Source organism: Pleurodeles waltl, chromosome 6 (genome assembly GCF_031143425.1).
Source record: "Pleurodeles waltl isolate 20211129_DDA chromosome 6, aPleWal1.hap1.20221129, whole genome shotgun sequence".
In the NCBI taxonomy this organism is placed as follows: domain Eukaryota; kingdom Metazoa; phylum Chordata; class Amphibia; order Caudata; family Salamandridae; genus Pleurodeles; species Pleurodeles waltl.
The window spans coordinates 1,190,894,841-1,190,911,138 of NC_090445.1; the positions used below are offsets into that span (position 1 = coordinate 1,190,894,841).

The window sequence follows — 16,298 nt, forward strand, 5'->3', positions numbered from 1 at the left end:
AGATAAGAGAAAGGCATGCCCAAGACATTTTGTTGATCTTCCAGCATTAAGGATGTCAGACAACCATGTGGAGTGTTCATGGAGAGACCATGTCTCGAGCTGCTGAGTCCTTTGCTGAATTGATGATCTGGTTAGACATTACCATTCTTCCTCCTTCACAATTTGTTAAAAATCATATCTTCTGTAGGAAGCAATATTGCATGGAAACCGAAATCTCTCTACTCTATCAACAAGTAGAATTTTGAAAGTGTAATATTTTCTGGCTGCAGACACAACTAGAGAATCAGAAGACTTAAGTAGCAGATAAGATCTGTATTTTTTTTTTTAACCCTATCTTCCGTTTACAGGTTTGACTGATGCCATAGTCAAGAAAATGTGAATAGTGGGTGTAGGAAAGTGCCCCTTTTGGCATGCCCCTCCCCTCCCCCCACACTTTATGCTTGGTATTTGTGTTAACTTGACTGTGTGTGTGCTCGGATCCTGCTGACTATGCCCCAGCGCCAGTGTTCTTTCCCCAACATGTACCACTTTTTCCACAACTGGCACACAGCTAAGTCCCTTGTAAAAGGTACCAGTGGTACCACAGGCTCTGTGACCAGGGAGGGTCCCTAAAGGATGAAGCATGTATTGTGGTACCCTCAGGAACCCCTCACCAAATATATGCACACTGCCATTGCAGATTGTGTGTGCTGGTGGGGAGAAAAATCTAAAGTTGACATGGCACACCTTCCAGGGTGCCATACGCACAAACCACTGCCCGTGGTATAGGTAAGTCACCCCTCTAGAAGGCCTTACAGCCCTAAGGCAGGGTGCACTATACCCCACATAAGGGCATAGATGCATGAGCAATAAGTCCCTACAGTGTCTAAGTCAGTTCTGAGACATTGTAAGTACAGTGTGGCCATTTTAAGTACATGGACTAGGAGTTTGTCGTTACGAACTCCAAAGCTCCATGATGGCTTTACTGAAGAATGGGAAGTTTGGTATCAAATTTCTCAGCATGATAAACCCACACTGATGCCAGTGTTGGATTTATTGTGAAATGCACACACAGGGCATCTTAGAGATGCCCCCTGTATTTTATCCAACCATTCAGTGCAGGGCTGACCAGTCTGTGCCAGCCTGCCACTAACAGACAAGTTTGTGACCCCTTGGGGTGGGAGCCTTTGTGCTCTCTGGGGTCAGAAACAAAGCCTGCTCTGGGCAGAGGTGCTTCACACCTCCCCCCTGCAGGAACTGTAACACTTGGCTGTGAGCCTCAAAGGCCCAGGCCTCCCGTTACAGTGCCCCAGGGCAATCCAGCTAGTGGAGATGCACATACCCCAGACCAGACCCCACTTTTGGCGGCAGGTCCAGGAAGGAATATTAGGTAAAACAAGGAAGAGTGACCACTGCAGCTCCGACCACCCCCCCTTTAGGTGTCCAGGGTGGAAGTGACCCCCTCCTTGCAGAATCCTCCATCTTGGTTTGGAGGAGAGGGGCCAATAGGGATACGAATGTGGCCCACCCTCCCTAAAGGGAGTGGGGCACAGCAAGGGTGTAACCACCCTCACGGACAGTGGCCATTAACTACTGCCCTCTGACCACTGTAACACCCCTAAATCTAGTATTTAGGGGCACCCCTGAACCTTACTCACCAGATTCCTGGCAACCTCAAGAAGAAAGAATAAGGACTGCCAAGCAGACCCCAGCAGTGAAGACTTCAGATGACAACTGACTTGGCTCCAGCCCTACCGGCCTCTCTGCAGCTTCAAGCAAAGGTGATGCATCCTGCAGGATGAGCGACCTCTCCAAATCCCCAGCGGACTGCCTGCCCAGCAGAGGACCAAGAACTCCTCAGGACAGCGGCCCTGTCCAGAAGAAACCTTCCTAAAGGACTTCAGAACTACCCCAGATCCGCGAGCTCTGCTCACTCTGCACCCAACACCCACGGCCTGAGTCCATGTGGCCCACCGGTTCACAGAAGGTTCCCACACGATTCTAACCTTGAGTCTACCCTGGGTTGACACCCCTCCTGGCCAACATGACGACGCCTGCAGCCTGAATCCAGATAACCCCCCGCCCCCGACTGTGACCGGATCCAATGAAGAAACACAACGCCCCAGGAGAACGGTGGCCTTGGGGAATCTGACCGATGGTCCAGTCACGTCCAGCAGACACCTCTTGTACTTATCCAGCCTTTGGTTTCACAGAACCAACCTCCTGTACTCAGCCTGCAGCATCTTTTATGACTCCCGGGGCCCTTCTATTGAAAAGCATTTGGCACCCAGCTCTGTGTTTGCAACCTGCACCCGGCCGCCTCTCAGCCGCTGAGGATGTGTGTTTGGTGTAGACCTGTCCAACTAGTTATCCAATTCATATTTTCCTCTTCATTTTAAGTCTAGAAAAGGAAAAGGATCAGTACAGTGTTTTTTCAGCCAAATGTATAGTAGTTTTAATCTGGGTAACTGGACTTATTATTTAAACCAAATAAAGGTGCTACGAAATGGACCTCTTCCGGGGATCAAGAATCAAACCAAAAACAAAAAAATAGCTGGGAAATAACAGTATACATTTTACACATATTAAACGTAAGCACACAACATACCTAAATAATTAAGATACTGTAGTTCTGCTGTGAATCAAAGTTTTCAAACACATAATGAGATAAGATGCATACAAAACAAACTAGCCGATCAAACTACTTACCATTGTTCCAAAAGGAATTGCTCTCGAGGCATGATAGTAGATTGCAATAAAGTTGATAAAAAAGGCAGTGCCACACACCATTGCTGGAATAAGGAATGCTCCTATGAACATTTGTTTTATCCACCGCCTGCCTAGAATATAATTGGGATTATTCTACTATGATAGAAAAAACAAAACATGTGACTACAATGTTTAATTAAAATCTAAACTAGAATATAGTACTTCTGTGGCAAAGCAGAAAATGAACAATGAAAACAGACACTAATGTACAAGTTACTTACCTTCGGTAGCAAAATATCTGGTAAAGACATATTCTAGTTGCAGATTCCTTACCTTTGAATTTCCACCAGCGTCAGACTGGATCTGGAGAATTTTTCTTTGAGTAGTACCTCTGCGCGCCATCCGGTGGAGTCGGTCGACTCCGCGTGCGTCGTTTGCATCGTGCTCGTCGTGATGATGTCGCGGTCGTACATAGGAGCTACCCCGGCGCGCTGACTTCAGTTTCTTTTCACTACTTTCCACGCCTGTAACGTGGAGCCATTAAGAAAACAGATTGGTGCGCCAAAACAAGGGCCCTCACAGGAAAATTCCTGTCCCTAGAAGTCAGTTCACAGTGCAGAGAGCATCAGCAGGTTGGTAAGGAATCTGCAACTAGAATATGTCTCTACCAGATATTTTGTTACCGAAGGTAAGTAACTTGTACATCTGATAGAGACTTCTAGCTGCAGATTCCTCACCTTTGAATAGATACTGAGAGATACCATCCCCGGTGGTGGGCCTGCAAAGTAAGATCACACTAAAAAGTCCTGTAGGACCGAATGGCAAAAGTAGCCATCGCTTCAGACCTGATTGTCCAGGCAGTAGTGCTTGGTAAAAGTGTGCAGAGATGCCCACGCTGCTGCCTGACAAATATCCAGGACTGGAACGACCCATGCTAACAATGTGGTTGCAGCAGTAGCTCTGGTGTAGTGAGCTCACAAACCTTCAGGGGGTTGCTTCTTAGCCAGAGCGTAGCACATTTTGAAGCATAAGAGTACCCATCTTGAAATGGTCCTCTTCTGCACCGCCTTCCCCTTCTTTGCACCCACATATCCCACAAAGAGTAGATCGTTTACCTGGACGTCTTTGGTACAATCAAGATAGAACGCCAACGCTCTTTTTGGGTCCAGACAGTGGAGTCTCTCCTCTTCATGAGAATGATGTATGGGTGCATAAAAGGTAGGCAAGGTGATGGACTGTCCGACATGGAAGGGTGTCACTACCTTGGGTAGAAAAGAAGCCCTCGTTCGAAGCACCACTTTGTCAGGGTGTATGGCAAGAAAAGGTGGTTTAGATGACAGAGCCTGGAGTTGACTAACTCTGCGGGCAGAAGTAATGGTGACTAGAAAACTGTTTTTATAGTTAAGAGCCTTAGAGGACAGTTGTGAAGCAGTTCAAATGGGGTACACATAAGGTAAGTTAAGACCAGGTTGAGATCCCATTGGGGCATGATGAATGGGATAGGAGGAAAAAGAGGTGTGAGGGCTTTAAGGAACCTCCCAACTATGGGAGATTTAAATAAAGAAAGCTGATCAGGTAATCTTAAGAAAGCAGAAATAGCAGAGAGATATCCCTTAAGAGTGCCCAAGGTGGAACCCTGGCAGACAAGAGAAAGAATAAAGAGAAGGATCTGAGAGAGAGGAGCAGATAGCGGATCGACAGAATTGTCAATGCACCATGCCACAAATTTCTTCCAAAGACAGGCATATAAAGTTTGGGTTGAGGGACGCCTGGCTGCAAAGATAATGTCACAGACTTTGGGTGGCAAGTCGAAAGACGTCAGCTGTCACCGCTCAATCTCCACACAAGAAATCGCAGAGTTGACAGGTTCAGGCGGAGGACCTTCCCCCGTTGCTGCAACAGAAGGTCCTCCTGAAGAGGCAGCCTGATCAGGGGAGCTATGGCCATGTTAAAGAGCTCGGGTTACCAGACTCTCCGTGCCCAGTCCGGAGCCACCAGTATTACTTGGGCCCGGTCTTGCCTGATCTTCTTCAGAACTCTGGGCAGAAGTGGTACTGGCGAGAAGGCATACAGGAGGCCTGAGTTCCACTTGTGACAAAAAGGGTCGCCGAGTGAGTGCTGCCTTGACAACTCCAACACGCAAAACAGCTGTGTAAGGAAATGCCTCCTTGGCATGGTTATCCCCTGAGTTTTTGACCTTAGTTGATGCCAGTTATGATTGAAGGTGTGCTGGGACCCTCCTAACCAGGCCCCAGCACCAGTGTTCTTTCCCTAAACTGTACCTTTGTTCCCACAATTAGCACAGCCCTGGCACACAGATAAGTACATTATAAATGGTACCCCTGGTACCAAAGGCCCTGATGCCAGGGAAGGTCTCTAAAAGCTGCAACATGTCTTATGCCAACCTGGGGACCCCTCACGCAGCACATGCACACTGCCTCACAGCTTGTGTGTGCTGGTGGGGAGAAAATGACTAAGTGGACATGGCAATCCCCTTAGAATGCAATGTCCACCTCACACTGCCTGTTGCATAGATAAGTCACCCCTCTAGCAGGCCTTACAGCCCTAAGGCAGGGTGCACTATACCACAGGTGAAAGCATATGTGCATGAGCACTATGCCCCTACAGTGTCTAAGCAAAACCTTAGACATTGTAAGTGCAGGGTAGCCATAAGAGTATATGGTCTGGGAGTTTGCCAAACACGAACTCCACAGTTCCATAATGGCTACACTGAAATCTGGGAAGTTTGGTATCAAACTTCTCAGCACAATAAATGCACACTGATGCCAGTGTGGGATTTATTGTAAAATACACCCAGAGGGCATCTTAGAGATGCCCCCTGAATATCAGTCCGACTCCTAGTGCTAGGCTGACCAGTTTCTGCCAGCCTGCCACAACCAGAGGAGTTTCTGGCCACATGGGGAGAGTGCCTTTGTCACTCTGTGGGCAGGAACAAAGCCTGTACTGGTTGGAGGTGCTTCTCGCCTCCCCCTGCAGCAACTATAACACCTGGCGGTGAGCCTCAAAGGCTCATGCCTTTTGTTACAGCACCCCAGGGCATCCCAGCTAGTGGAGATGCCCGCCTCTCCGGCCACTGCCCCCACTTTTGGAAGCAAGGCAGGAGAGGATAATGAGAAAAACAAGGAGGAGTCACCACCCAGTCTGGACAGCCCCTAAGGTGTCCTGAGCTGAGGTGACCCCTGCCTTTAGAAATCTTCCATCTTGAGATTGGAGGATTCCCCCAATAGGAATAGGGATAGGGATGTGCCCCGCTCCCCTCAGGGAGGAGGCACAAAGAGGGTGTAGCCACCCTCCAGGACAGTAGCCATTGGCTACTGCCCCCAGACCTAAACACACCCCTAAATTGAGTATCTAGGTGTGACCCAGAACCCAGGACATCAGATTCCTGCAACCTACACCAAGAAGGACGACTCCTGACCTGAAAGCCCTGCACAGACGACAACTGACTTGGCCCCAGCCCTACCTGCCTGTCTCCAGACTCAAAGAACCTGCACAGCGATGCATCCGAGAGGGACCAGCAACCTCTGAAGACTCAGAGGACTGCCCTAAACCGAGGGACCAAGAAACTCCAGAGAACAGCGGCACTTTTCACCAACAGCAACATTTTTGAAACTTTGATACAACTTGTAAAGAACTCACATTTCCTGCCAGAAAAGTGAGCCTTCACACACTGCACCCGACGCCCCCGGCTCGAGCTCCAGAGAACCAACACTGCAGAGAGGACTCCCAGGCGACTGTGACCTCGTGAGTAACCTGAGACGACCCCCCTGCACCCCCCACAGCGACACCTGCAGAGAGGATCCAGAGGCTCCCCCTAACTGCGACTGCCTGGAACAAAGAATCCGATGCCTGGACCAAGCACTGCACCCGCAGCCCTCAGGACCGAAAGGAACTAACCTCGAGTGCAGGAGTGACCATCAGACGGCCCCCTGCCTAGCCCAGTCAGTGGCTGTCCCGAGAAACTCCCCTGTGCTCTGCCTGCATCGCCTAAGTGACTCCCGGGTCCCTCCATTGCTTTCAATAGCTAACCCGACGCCAACTTTGCGCACTGCACACGGCCGCCCCAATGCTGCTGAGGGTGTGTTTTGTGTGTCCCCCCCCAGTGCTCTATAACCCCCCTCCCCCCCCAGTCTACTCCCTGAGGGTACAGGTACTTACCTGCCAGCAGACCGGAACTGGAGCACCCCTGTTCTCCATTGGTGCCTATGTGTTTTGGGCCCTCCTTTGACCTCTGCACCTGACCGGCCTGGTGTTGCTGGTACGGTGACTTGGGGGTTGCACTGAACCCCAAACGGTGGGCTGCCTATGCCCAGGAAACTGAACTTGTAAGTGCTTTACTTACCTCAGAAAAGTAACCATACTTACCTCCTCCAGGAACTGTTGATTTTTGCACTGTGTCCATTTTTAAAATAGCTTGCCATTTTAACATATACTGTGTGTACTATAGCTTTAATTCAAAGTTCCTTACTTACCTGTGTGGAGTGTATTGCATTTTATGTATTTACTTCAAATCTTGAATCTTGTGGTTCTAAAATAAATTAAGAAAATATTTTTTCTAAATAAAAACTATTGGCCCAGAGTTAAGTCTTTGAGTGTGTGTTCCTCATTTATTGCCTGTGTGTGGACAACAAATGCTTAACACTGCCCTACTGCTCGACCACACTACCACAAAATAGAGCATTAGAATTATCTAATTTTGCCACTATCGACCTCTAAGGGGAACCCTTGGACTGTGCCACCTATCTCTCACTTTGAGATAGTATATACAGAGCCAACTTCCTACACTGGGTGTTCCCGCTTGTTTGTGGAGTTGCTTTGACTCTCCACCTCCGTCTGTTCTCGGTCGCACCACTGGCACGTTACTTTTCTGGGCTTTCCTCTGCCGCCAAGTATGCCGCTGACACGCCGTCGTTCTCACCACTCTCCTCTCCTTCCAAGCGTCCTGCTGTCAGTTCATGCTTCTCACGGCTCTCCTTCCAACTGTGCCGTCCTCAACTCCCTCCTCTCGCCGCTTTCTTCTCCTTTCAACTGCGCATCTTCTGGGTTTTCTATTGTTCTTAATCGGATATCTGGTTCGACGCTCAAGCCACTGAACCCCTCCGAGGTACCCCCGGGGGTATGAATATATCACCCCCGTAGGACCTCTGTGAGCGAGGGATATCGGCACCCCGTCACAGGGTCCAACCGACGTCGGGAGTGTCTGTGTCTGACCCGATGCCGGGGAAGGTCGCCGTGGCAAGACCGGTGTTGGGACGGATTCCCGATTGGATCCAGAGGGGCCCTCCGGAGGAGAGGCCGAAGCAGACTGCTTTGAAACTGAAGGGACCCCAACCAACTCACCTGTGCCCGAAGGCGGGTCGGACTGTCCAAAAATAAGGCGCATGGCCTCGTAAAACTATGAGTTGGGCGGGGGTGGCTCCAGCTCCTGGGAAGTCAGGGAATCACAGAGCCGACCTAGAAGAAGGGTCCATTGATGGAGGCCTAGAGCGTCAACGCTCTTCCCGCGTCGTTTTATCCGATCGATGGGGTAAGTCGAAGAACGCTGGTCTTTCGTCGACTTCTTGTGACCCGAATGTCCCGATGACTTGGAGGACGAAGAGTGGTGGTGACTCCGTGGCCAATCTCGAGACCTTCCTCTCGAGCGGGACCGTGAACGCCGTGGAGTCGCTTGTCGGGCTGCCATGAGCTTTAGGGACCGCTCCCTCAAAGCCTTAGGGTTCATGGCCCGACACTCGGAGCACAACTTCAGGTTGTGATCGCGCTCCAAACACCATAACCACACGAGGTGCAGATCCATCACTGACATAGTACGGTGACAGGAGTCGCAGGGCTTGATTCTGGTCTTGCGGGACATCCCTCAACGCATCCACGAACTCATCAAAAATACAACAAAAATGTCGACGTAGTCAAAAAATGACTGAGGTAGCTCTTCTCCGGATCTGCGTGTAGGCTGGCGCAGAAAGAAAAGAACTGACATCAGTGTGCCGGGGTGGCGCCTATATATGACCGTGACATCATCACAGCGAGCACGACGGCAACGACGCCCACAGAGTTGACTGACGCCTCCTGACGGTGCACAGAGGTACTGCTCGAAAGAAAAATTCTCTAGATCCAGTCATGACTTTGGAAATCCTTTAGTGTTAAAAAAAAACTGCTGTGCGCTCTAGGTATTTCATGTGTATACTGCATCTTCGATAATCAAAGTTCACTTATTTTGAATTGTCCTTTGTGTACACTTCTTCCTAGATGTAATGCATCTGTTGATATGGGAGCTTGTGGGACTTTAAACAAAAAAGGATCTCCTGTCAACATACTTTTTTGGTGCAACAATTTAATTCTACGCTGACCTTCTTTGTTAAAAGCAATAGATCCTTTCTATCCCCCGGAGTCTACGATCCCCTACTGATAAACTTCCCCTCTCTGTCTCATATGTAGCCATGCAGCCTTGCACTTGGCACTAAATGAATGCATACAGCCATTATACTCAGCAAGTTCAGTGCTGTCCTCACTGCCAAAGGCTAAGACATATGGGAAAACAATCAGATATTGCAATGCTTGCAATCTTTCTTTTTTTGGGTAGTTAATCGCCATTATGATGTCCAATTCTTCTCCCAAAGATGCATATTTGTCGTCTCCGGCAATCAAGAGTTTTTGTTAAATTTACTGGGAATCCAAACTGATACAATAGGATCACCACTGGCTGCACGTTCAATTAGAGTTTTTGGAATATAGTGGATTTCACCAGCCACCAAGAAACTAGGGGTACATATGTATGACTTGCCTTCAGGTATAATTAAATGAACCAAACACTTACGTGAAATGATGGCAAGTAAATGTAATAGCCTATACTGACTGGTTGTTTTTTATATAAAGGACTGAAAGGGCTCTGCTAAGTAGCATGGATACTGCTGGCCTACATCCATGTGAAACTCAAATCCATCTGCTGCTCTTTTTCATTGCACCATGATATATTACCATTTCATGTAGTGGTGGATGCTCTCAAAGTACACGTCTACTTCTTCCTTTGGGAACCCTGCATCAACATCCTCCCATAACTTTCCTATTCTTCATGGATATCATAGATGTTAGAAACTGGGTTGTTGGTTGACTGGGGTGTAAACCTTATTCAAACACCAACTGCAATCCTAGTCAGGGGAAGTGTGAGGCAACCTCTAAATTAACCTTTTCTCACCCTCAGGTAGCGTGGCACTGAGCAGTCAGGCTTAACTTAGAGGCAATGCGTAAAGTATTTGTGCAACACTTCCAACAGTAAAAACACCATAAAAAACTAATCCACACCAATTTTGAAAAATAGATTACAATTTAGTACATAAAACAAGATCAAAACAACAAAAATCCAGTAAGTAGAAGAAATAGGTTACTTACCCTGTAAGCGGAAAAATTGTTGGCAAATGTTCCTGACCAACTCATCCATAGTGTATTGTCCTTGGATAGTGGGTGTGGGAACATGGAGGCAAAGTTTGGGCATTTTGACTTTTCTGCTCTAGAGAAAAGGTCAGAGGGAACCTCCGTTTTTTGAAGTATGATAGGAGGACTTGTGGGTGGGGTTCCCAATTGTGGACTTGTTAATTGATCCTGCTTAGCAAGTCTGCACAGTCGTTGTCTGTTCCCGGAAGGTATTACGCCAACAGGTGAATGTTGTGTTGACAGGAGAGATAATTGTAAAGACACAGGTGAGATAATTGTAAATACTGTGCCCCTCCACCCTTTTTGTAGGTAATACATGGCTGTTACATTGTCTATCCAAGCTAGGACAAACTTGTGAGACAGAAGAGGTAAAGAGGTTTTCAATGTTAGGTGAACAGCTTAAAGTTCTAGGCATTTGATGTGGAGAGACTGATGCCTGGGATCCCAGAGATCCTGTACTATGAGGTCTTGTAGGTGAGCATCCCATCCTGTCTGTAGTGTGTCAATTGTGAAAGTGATGTGGGGGGACAGGGTCCAGAAGAGGCCGCCTTTTCAACTGGTTGTTGGTGTTCCACCAGTGCAGAGAACGAGTGTGGCGGTTTAGCAAACTTGATCCTCCAACTGACCCTGTTGACAGACAACTAACGAGCTAGACATTCTTTTAACAGCCGCTTATGTAACCTTGGGTGAGGAACTTTGGCAATGCAGGAAGCCATCATTCCTCGCAGACGCATAACCATCCTCACTGTGTCTTATTTGTCCGAAACTGAGGCAATGTTTCTTGAAAGTTTTGAATTCAAGTGGAATTGGTATAAACTAATCCTAACAGTGTGTTCAGGACTGCTACCAAATATGGTTGCACCTGTAATAGTTGCAGGTAAGATTTAGGGATGGTGATAGTGAACCCTAGGCTGTGAAGGAGACCTACTGTCACCTGAGTGTGTATGCACTGATGATGTGTGCTGTCTTTGATTAGCCAGTAGTCTAGGCAAAGGAATACATGGATAGTTTGTCTACGCAGATAAGCTGTGACCATAGTTGGGCATTTGGTGAGCACCCCGGGGTACGGTGGTCACCCCGAATGAAAGATCTTTAAACTAGTAATGCTTGCCCACTATGACAAATCTAAAGTATTTGTGATGAGCTGGGTGTATTGGTATATGGAAGTAGGTATTATTTAGGTCTAGTGTTGCCATAAAGTTGCCCTGTTGAAGAAGTGGAATGACATCCTGTAACGTGACCATTTGGAAGTGCTCTGATGGGATGTATTTATTTAAAGGCCTGAGATCTAAGACTGGCCTTTTTATGGGGACTAGGGAGTATACTCCTGAGCCCTGATGTTGAATGGGAAGAGGTTCAATGCGCCCCTTTGAGGAGAAGGGCTTGATCTTCACGGTTGAATAATGTTTAATGTTGCTGCGTTAACACGTGAGCGCAAGCCGGAATGTTGGGCAGTGCAGTTGTTATAAATGGGGTCTCTAGTTTGCAGTCAGTTTACATCAATAAGGGAGTCGCACACCTAAGATAACCACCTTCTCGCCCCCTTGGTAGCTTGGCACAAGCAGTCAGGTTTATCTCAGAGGCAGTGTGTAAAGTATTTGTGTGTACCCCCCCTCCCCCCAAACAACACCAGTTTAGAAAAATAGCCAATATTTGAGTGAAACAAGACCTAAACGACAAAAAGACAACATGCACAAATAAAGTTATCACTTTTTAGAGGTTTAAAAGAGTCTTTAATCTGAAAATCAGTGGTTGTGTCCTTATAACACAGTACCTTGGGTAAGTCAAAACAAGGATAATACGGGCTGCAAGGGAGAAAACAAGCGATGCGTCAAATATTTGGACGCTGGATAGGAGAGATCTCTCTCTCCTGCCCCCTCACCCCACCACTCCACCCCAGTGGCAGGTCTGAGACATGTTTACAGGGATACTCATGTGGGTGGCAGATACAGTGCTGCAGGCCCACTAGCAGAATTTGATTTACAGGCCCTGGGCGCACATAGTGCGCTTTGTGAGGGACTTACTAGGAAATGGCTAATACCCATTTGTCTGTGGTGATAGAATGCCATTAAAGGGGGGGGAAGGGGGGGGGGGGGAGAAATTGCAGTCTGCCCCCGAGAGGTGTTGTGTGATCTGAGAGAAAGTATTGATTGAGGGGTCTGAGATCGAGGATTAGTCAGAGTGCTGTCCTTCTTTGGTATGAGGAAGTACAGAGAATATACTTGTAAGGAAATGCCTCCTTGGCATGGTTACCCCCTGACTTTTTGCCTTTGCTGATGCTATGTTTTGAATTGAAAGTGTGCTGAGGCCTGCTAACCAGGCCCCAGCACCAGTGTTCTTTCCCTAAACTGTACTTTTGTATCCACAATTGGCACACCCTGGCATCCAGATAAGTCCCTTGTAAATGGTACCCCTGATGCCAAGGAAGGTCTCTAAGGGCTGCAGCATGACTTATGCCACCCTGGAGACCCCTCACTCAGCACAGACACACTGCTTGCCAGCTTGTGTGAGCTGGTGAGAACAAAGCGAGTAAGTCGACATGGCACTCCCCTCAGGGTGCCATGCCAGCCTCTCACTGCCTATGCAGGTATAGATAAGTCACCCCTCTAGCAGGCCTTACAGCCCTAAGGCAGGGTGCACTATACCATAAGTGAGGGCACCAGTGCATGAGCACTGTGCCCCTACAGTGTCTAAGCAAAACCTTAGACATTGTAAGTGCAGGGTAGCCATAAGAGTATATGGTCTGGGAGTCTGTTTTACACGAACTCCACAGCACCATAATGGCTACACTGAAAACTGGGAAGTTTGGTATCAAACTTCTCAGCACAATAAATGCACACTGATGCCAATGTACATTTTATTGTAAAATACACCCCAGAGGGCACCTTAGAGGTGCCCCCTGAAACCTTAACCGACTATCTGTGTAGGCTGACTGGTTCCAGCAGCCTGCCACAACCGAGACATGTTGCTGGCCCCATGGGGAGAGTGCCTTTGTCACTCAGAGGCCAGTAACAAAGCCTGCACTGGGTGGAGATGCTAACACCTCCCCCAGGCAGGAGCTGTAACACCTGGCGGTGAGCCTCAAAGGCTCACCCCCTTTGTTCCAGCACCACAGGGCACTCCAGCTAGTGGAGTTGCCCGCCCCCTCCGGCCACGGCCCCACTTTTGGCGGCAAGGCCGGGGGAAATAATGAGAATAACAAGGAGGAGTCACTGGCCAGTCAGGACAGCCCCTAAGGTGTCCTGAGCTGAGGTGACTAACTTTTAGAAATCCACCATCTTGCAGATGGAGGATTCCCCAATAGGATTAGGGATGTGACCCCCTCCCCTTGGGAGGAGGCACAAAGAGGGTGTACCCACCCTCAGGGCTAGAAGCCATTGGCTACAAACCCCCCAGACCTAAACACGCCCTTAAATTTAGTATTTAAGGGCTTCCCTGAACCTAAGAATTTAGATTCCTGAAACTACAAGAAGAAGAGGACTGCTGAGCTGAAAAACCCCTGCAGAAGAAGAACAGAAGACACCAACTGCTTTGGCCCCAGTCTTACCGGCCTGTCTCCTGCCTTCCAAAGAAACCTGCTCCAGCGACGCTTTCCAAAGGGCCAGCGACCTCTGAATCCTCAGAGGACTGCCCTGCTTCAAGAAAGACAAGAAACTCCCGAGGACAGCGGCACTGCTCCAAAAGAACTGCAACTTCGTTTAAAAGGAGCAGATTTAAAGACCCCTGCAACTCCCCGCAAGAAGCGTGAGACTTGCAACACTGCACCCGGCGACCCCGACTCGACTGGTGGAGTACCAACACCTCAGGGAGGACCCTCCGGCGACTCAGAGTCCATGAGTAACCAAAGTTGTCCCTCCTGATCCCCCACAGCGACGCCTGCAGAGGGAATCCAGAGGCTCCCCCTGACCGCGACTGACTGAACCTAAAGTCCCGACGGCTGGAAAGGACCCTGCATCCGCAGCCCCCAGCACCTGAAGGAACGGAACTTCTGTGCAGTGGTGACCCCCAGGAGGCCCTCTCCCTTGCCCAGGTGGTGGCTACCCCGAGGACCCCCCCCCCCCCCTTGCCTGCCTGCACCGCTGAAGAGACCCCTTGGTCTCCCATTGAAATCTACAGAGAACCCGACGCTTGTTTGCACACTGCACCCGGCCGCCCCCACGCTGCTGAGGGTGTACTTTCTATGTGGACTTTTGTCCCCCCCGGTGCCCTACAAAACCCCCCTGGTCTGCCTCCGAAGACGCGGGTACTTACCTGCTGGCAGACTGGAACCGGGGCACCCCCTTCTCTCCATTGAAGCCTATGTGTTTTGGGCACCTCTTTGACCTCTGCACCTGACCGGCCCTGAGCTGCTAGTGTGGTAACTTTGGGGTTGCTCTGAACCCCCAACGGTGGGCTACCTTGGACCCAAAACTGAAACCTGTAAGTGACTTACTTACCTGTTAAAACTAACATTACTTTACCTCCCCCAGGAATTGTGACAATTGCACTAAGTGTCCACTTTTAAAACAGCTATTTGTGTTTTATGTAAAAAGTATATATGCTAATGTAATGATTCAAAGTTTCTAAAGTACTTACCTGCAATACCTTTCAAATGAGATATTACATGTAGAATTTGAACCTGTGGTTCTTAAAATAAACTAAGAAAATATATTTTTCTATAACAAAAACCTATTGGCTGGATTTGTCTCTGAGTGTGTGTTCCTCATTTATTGCCTGTGTGTATGTACAACAAATGCTTAACACTACTCCTTTGATAAGCCTACTGCTCGACCACACTACCACAAAATAGAGCATTAGTATTATCTCTTTTTGGCACTATCTTACCTCTAAGGGGAACTGCATACTATTCCTTACTTTGAAATAGTGCATACAGAGCCAACTTCCTACAATACTCCTGTCCCTTGTTGAGTTATAGGTACTACCTCTATTGCACCATTGAGTAGAAGTGATTGCACCTCTTGTTTTAGCAAAAATTTGGTGGAGTGAAGATGAGTTCTAGGCAATAACCATTGTGGATAATTGACAGTACCCATTGATCTGATGTAATGTTGTGTCATTCATGGTAGAATTATTGCCGTCTTCCTCCCACAGGAGATGCGTTCTGTGTGGGGATGCTGGGAAAGTCACTGCTTTGAGATGAGGTGGAGGCACCTCTTGTGGCAGGGGATTTCCCCCTGCCTCTAAAGTTGTTTCCTCTATAGGATCCTTTGAAAGACCCTCTAGAGTGGTATTGTTGTCCCTGCTTTTGTTGGGATGCAGAGGCTTCTGATGTTCAGGGTTTAAAACCCCCTCAGAAGAGGGGCCTGCGAAAAGTACCCCGAACAGGTGTTGCGTAAAGGGCCTTAGCTGTGTCCGAGTCCTTTTTGAATTTTTCTATGGTTGTATCCACCTCGGGTCCAAATAACTGCTGTTTGTTAACCAGCATTTTAAGGACAGCTTGCTGTATTTCAGGTTTGAATCCTGAAGATCGCAACCAGGCATGCCTCCTGATTATTATTCTAGTGTTTATATTCCTAGCTGCGGTGCCTGCTGCATCTAGGGCAGATCTAATCTGGTTGTTGGAGATAGCCTGACCTTCTTCAACTACTTGCTGAACCCTTTACTGGATTTGCAGCTTGAGTTGCCACTCTCTTGCCCGTTAAATCAAATTTCCGGTTTTCCATATCGGGGGAGGAGCATCCTGGGTGGACTGACTATTTGCCCTCTTCCCTGCTGCACTCACAACAATAGAATCAGGTGGCAATTGTTGAGTGGATCTGATGGTGCAGCTTTATATTTTTTGTCTACTCGTGGTGTTAGTACCCTAGCCTTTACAGGCTCTTTAGGAATGTCATCAGCATGTTTTAGCATGCCCGGAAGCATTGGTAGGCATTGGTGCTCTATGTGGGTAGAGGATAGCATGTTAAATAAAAAATCATCCTCTATGGGATCGAGTGCAGCTGCACATTGTGGTATGGTGCTGCTCTAGCAATAACCTGATTATAGGCCGTGGTGTCTTCAGGTGGAGCTGGCTTGTGGGATATACATCAGGATCATTAGATGGGATAGGGTCTGGGTCATACAAATCCCATGGATCTACACTATAAGTATTGTCACCCAGGTCATCCCCATATAAGGAGACAGGGGATTGCGGAGAAAACTGTAGGTGAGGGTTGGGGAGT

General features: G+C 48.3%; 1 protein-coding gene across 2 annotated transcripts in view; it reads right to left on the reverse strand.

The window, feature by feature from the left end:
* The window catches only part of TM9SF3 (transmembrane 9 superfamily member 3), a 343,971-nt gene that overhangs the window by 109,251 nt on the left and 218,422 nt on the right, over positions 1-16,298 (reverse strand). For both annotated transcript variants that reach the window (XM_069240441.1, XM_069240440.1), the window contains exon 9: positions 2,689-2,819. In XM_069240441.1, coding sequence (XP_069096542.1) covers positions 2,689-2,819 — 131 coding nt within the window. The remainder of the gene's footprint in view (positions 1-2,688; positions 2,820-16,298) is intronic.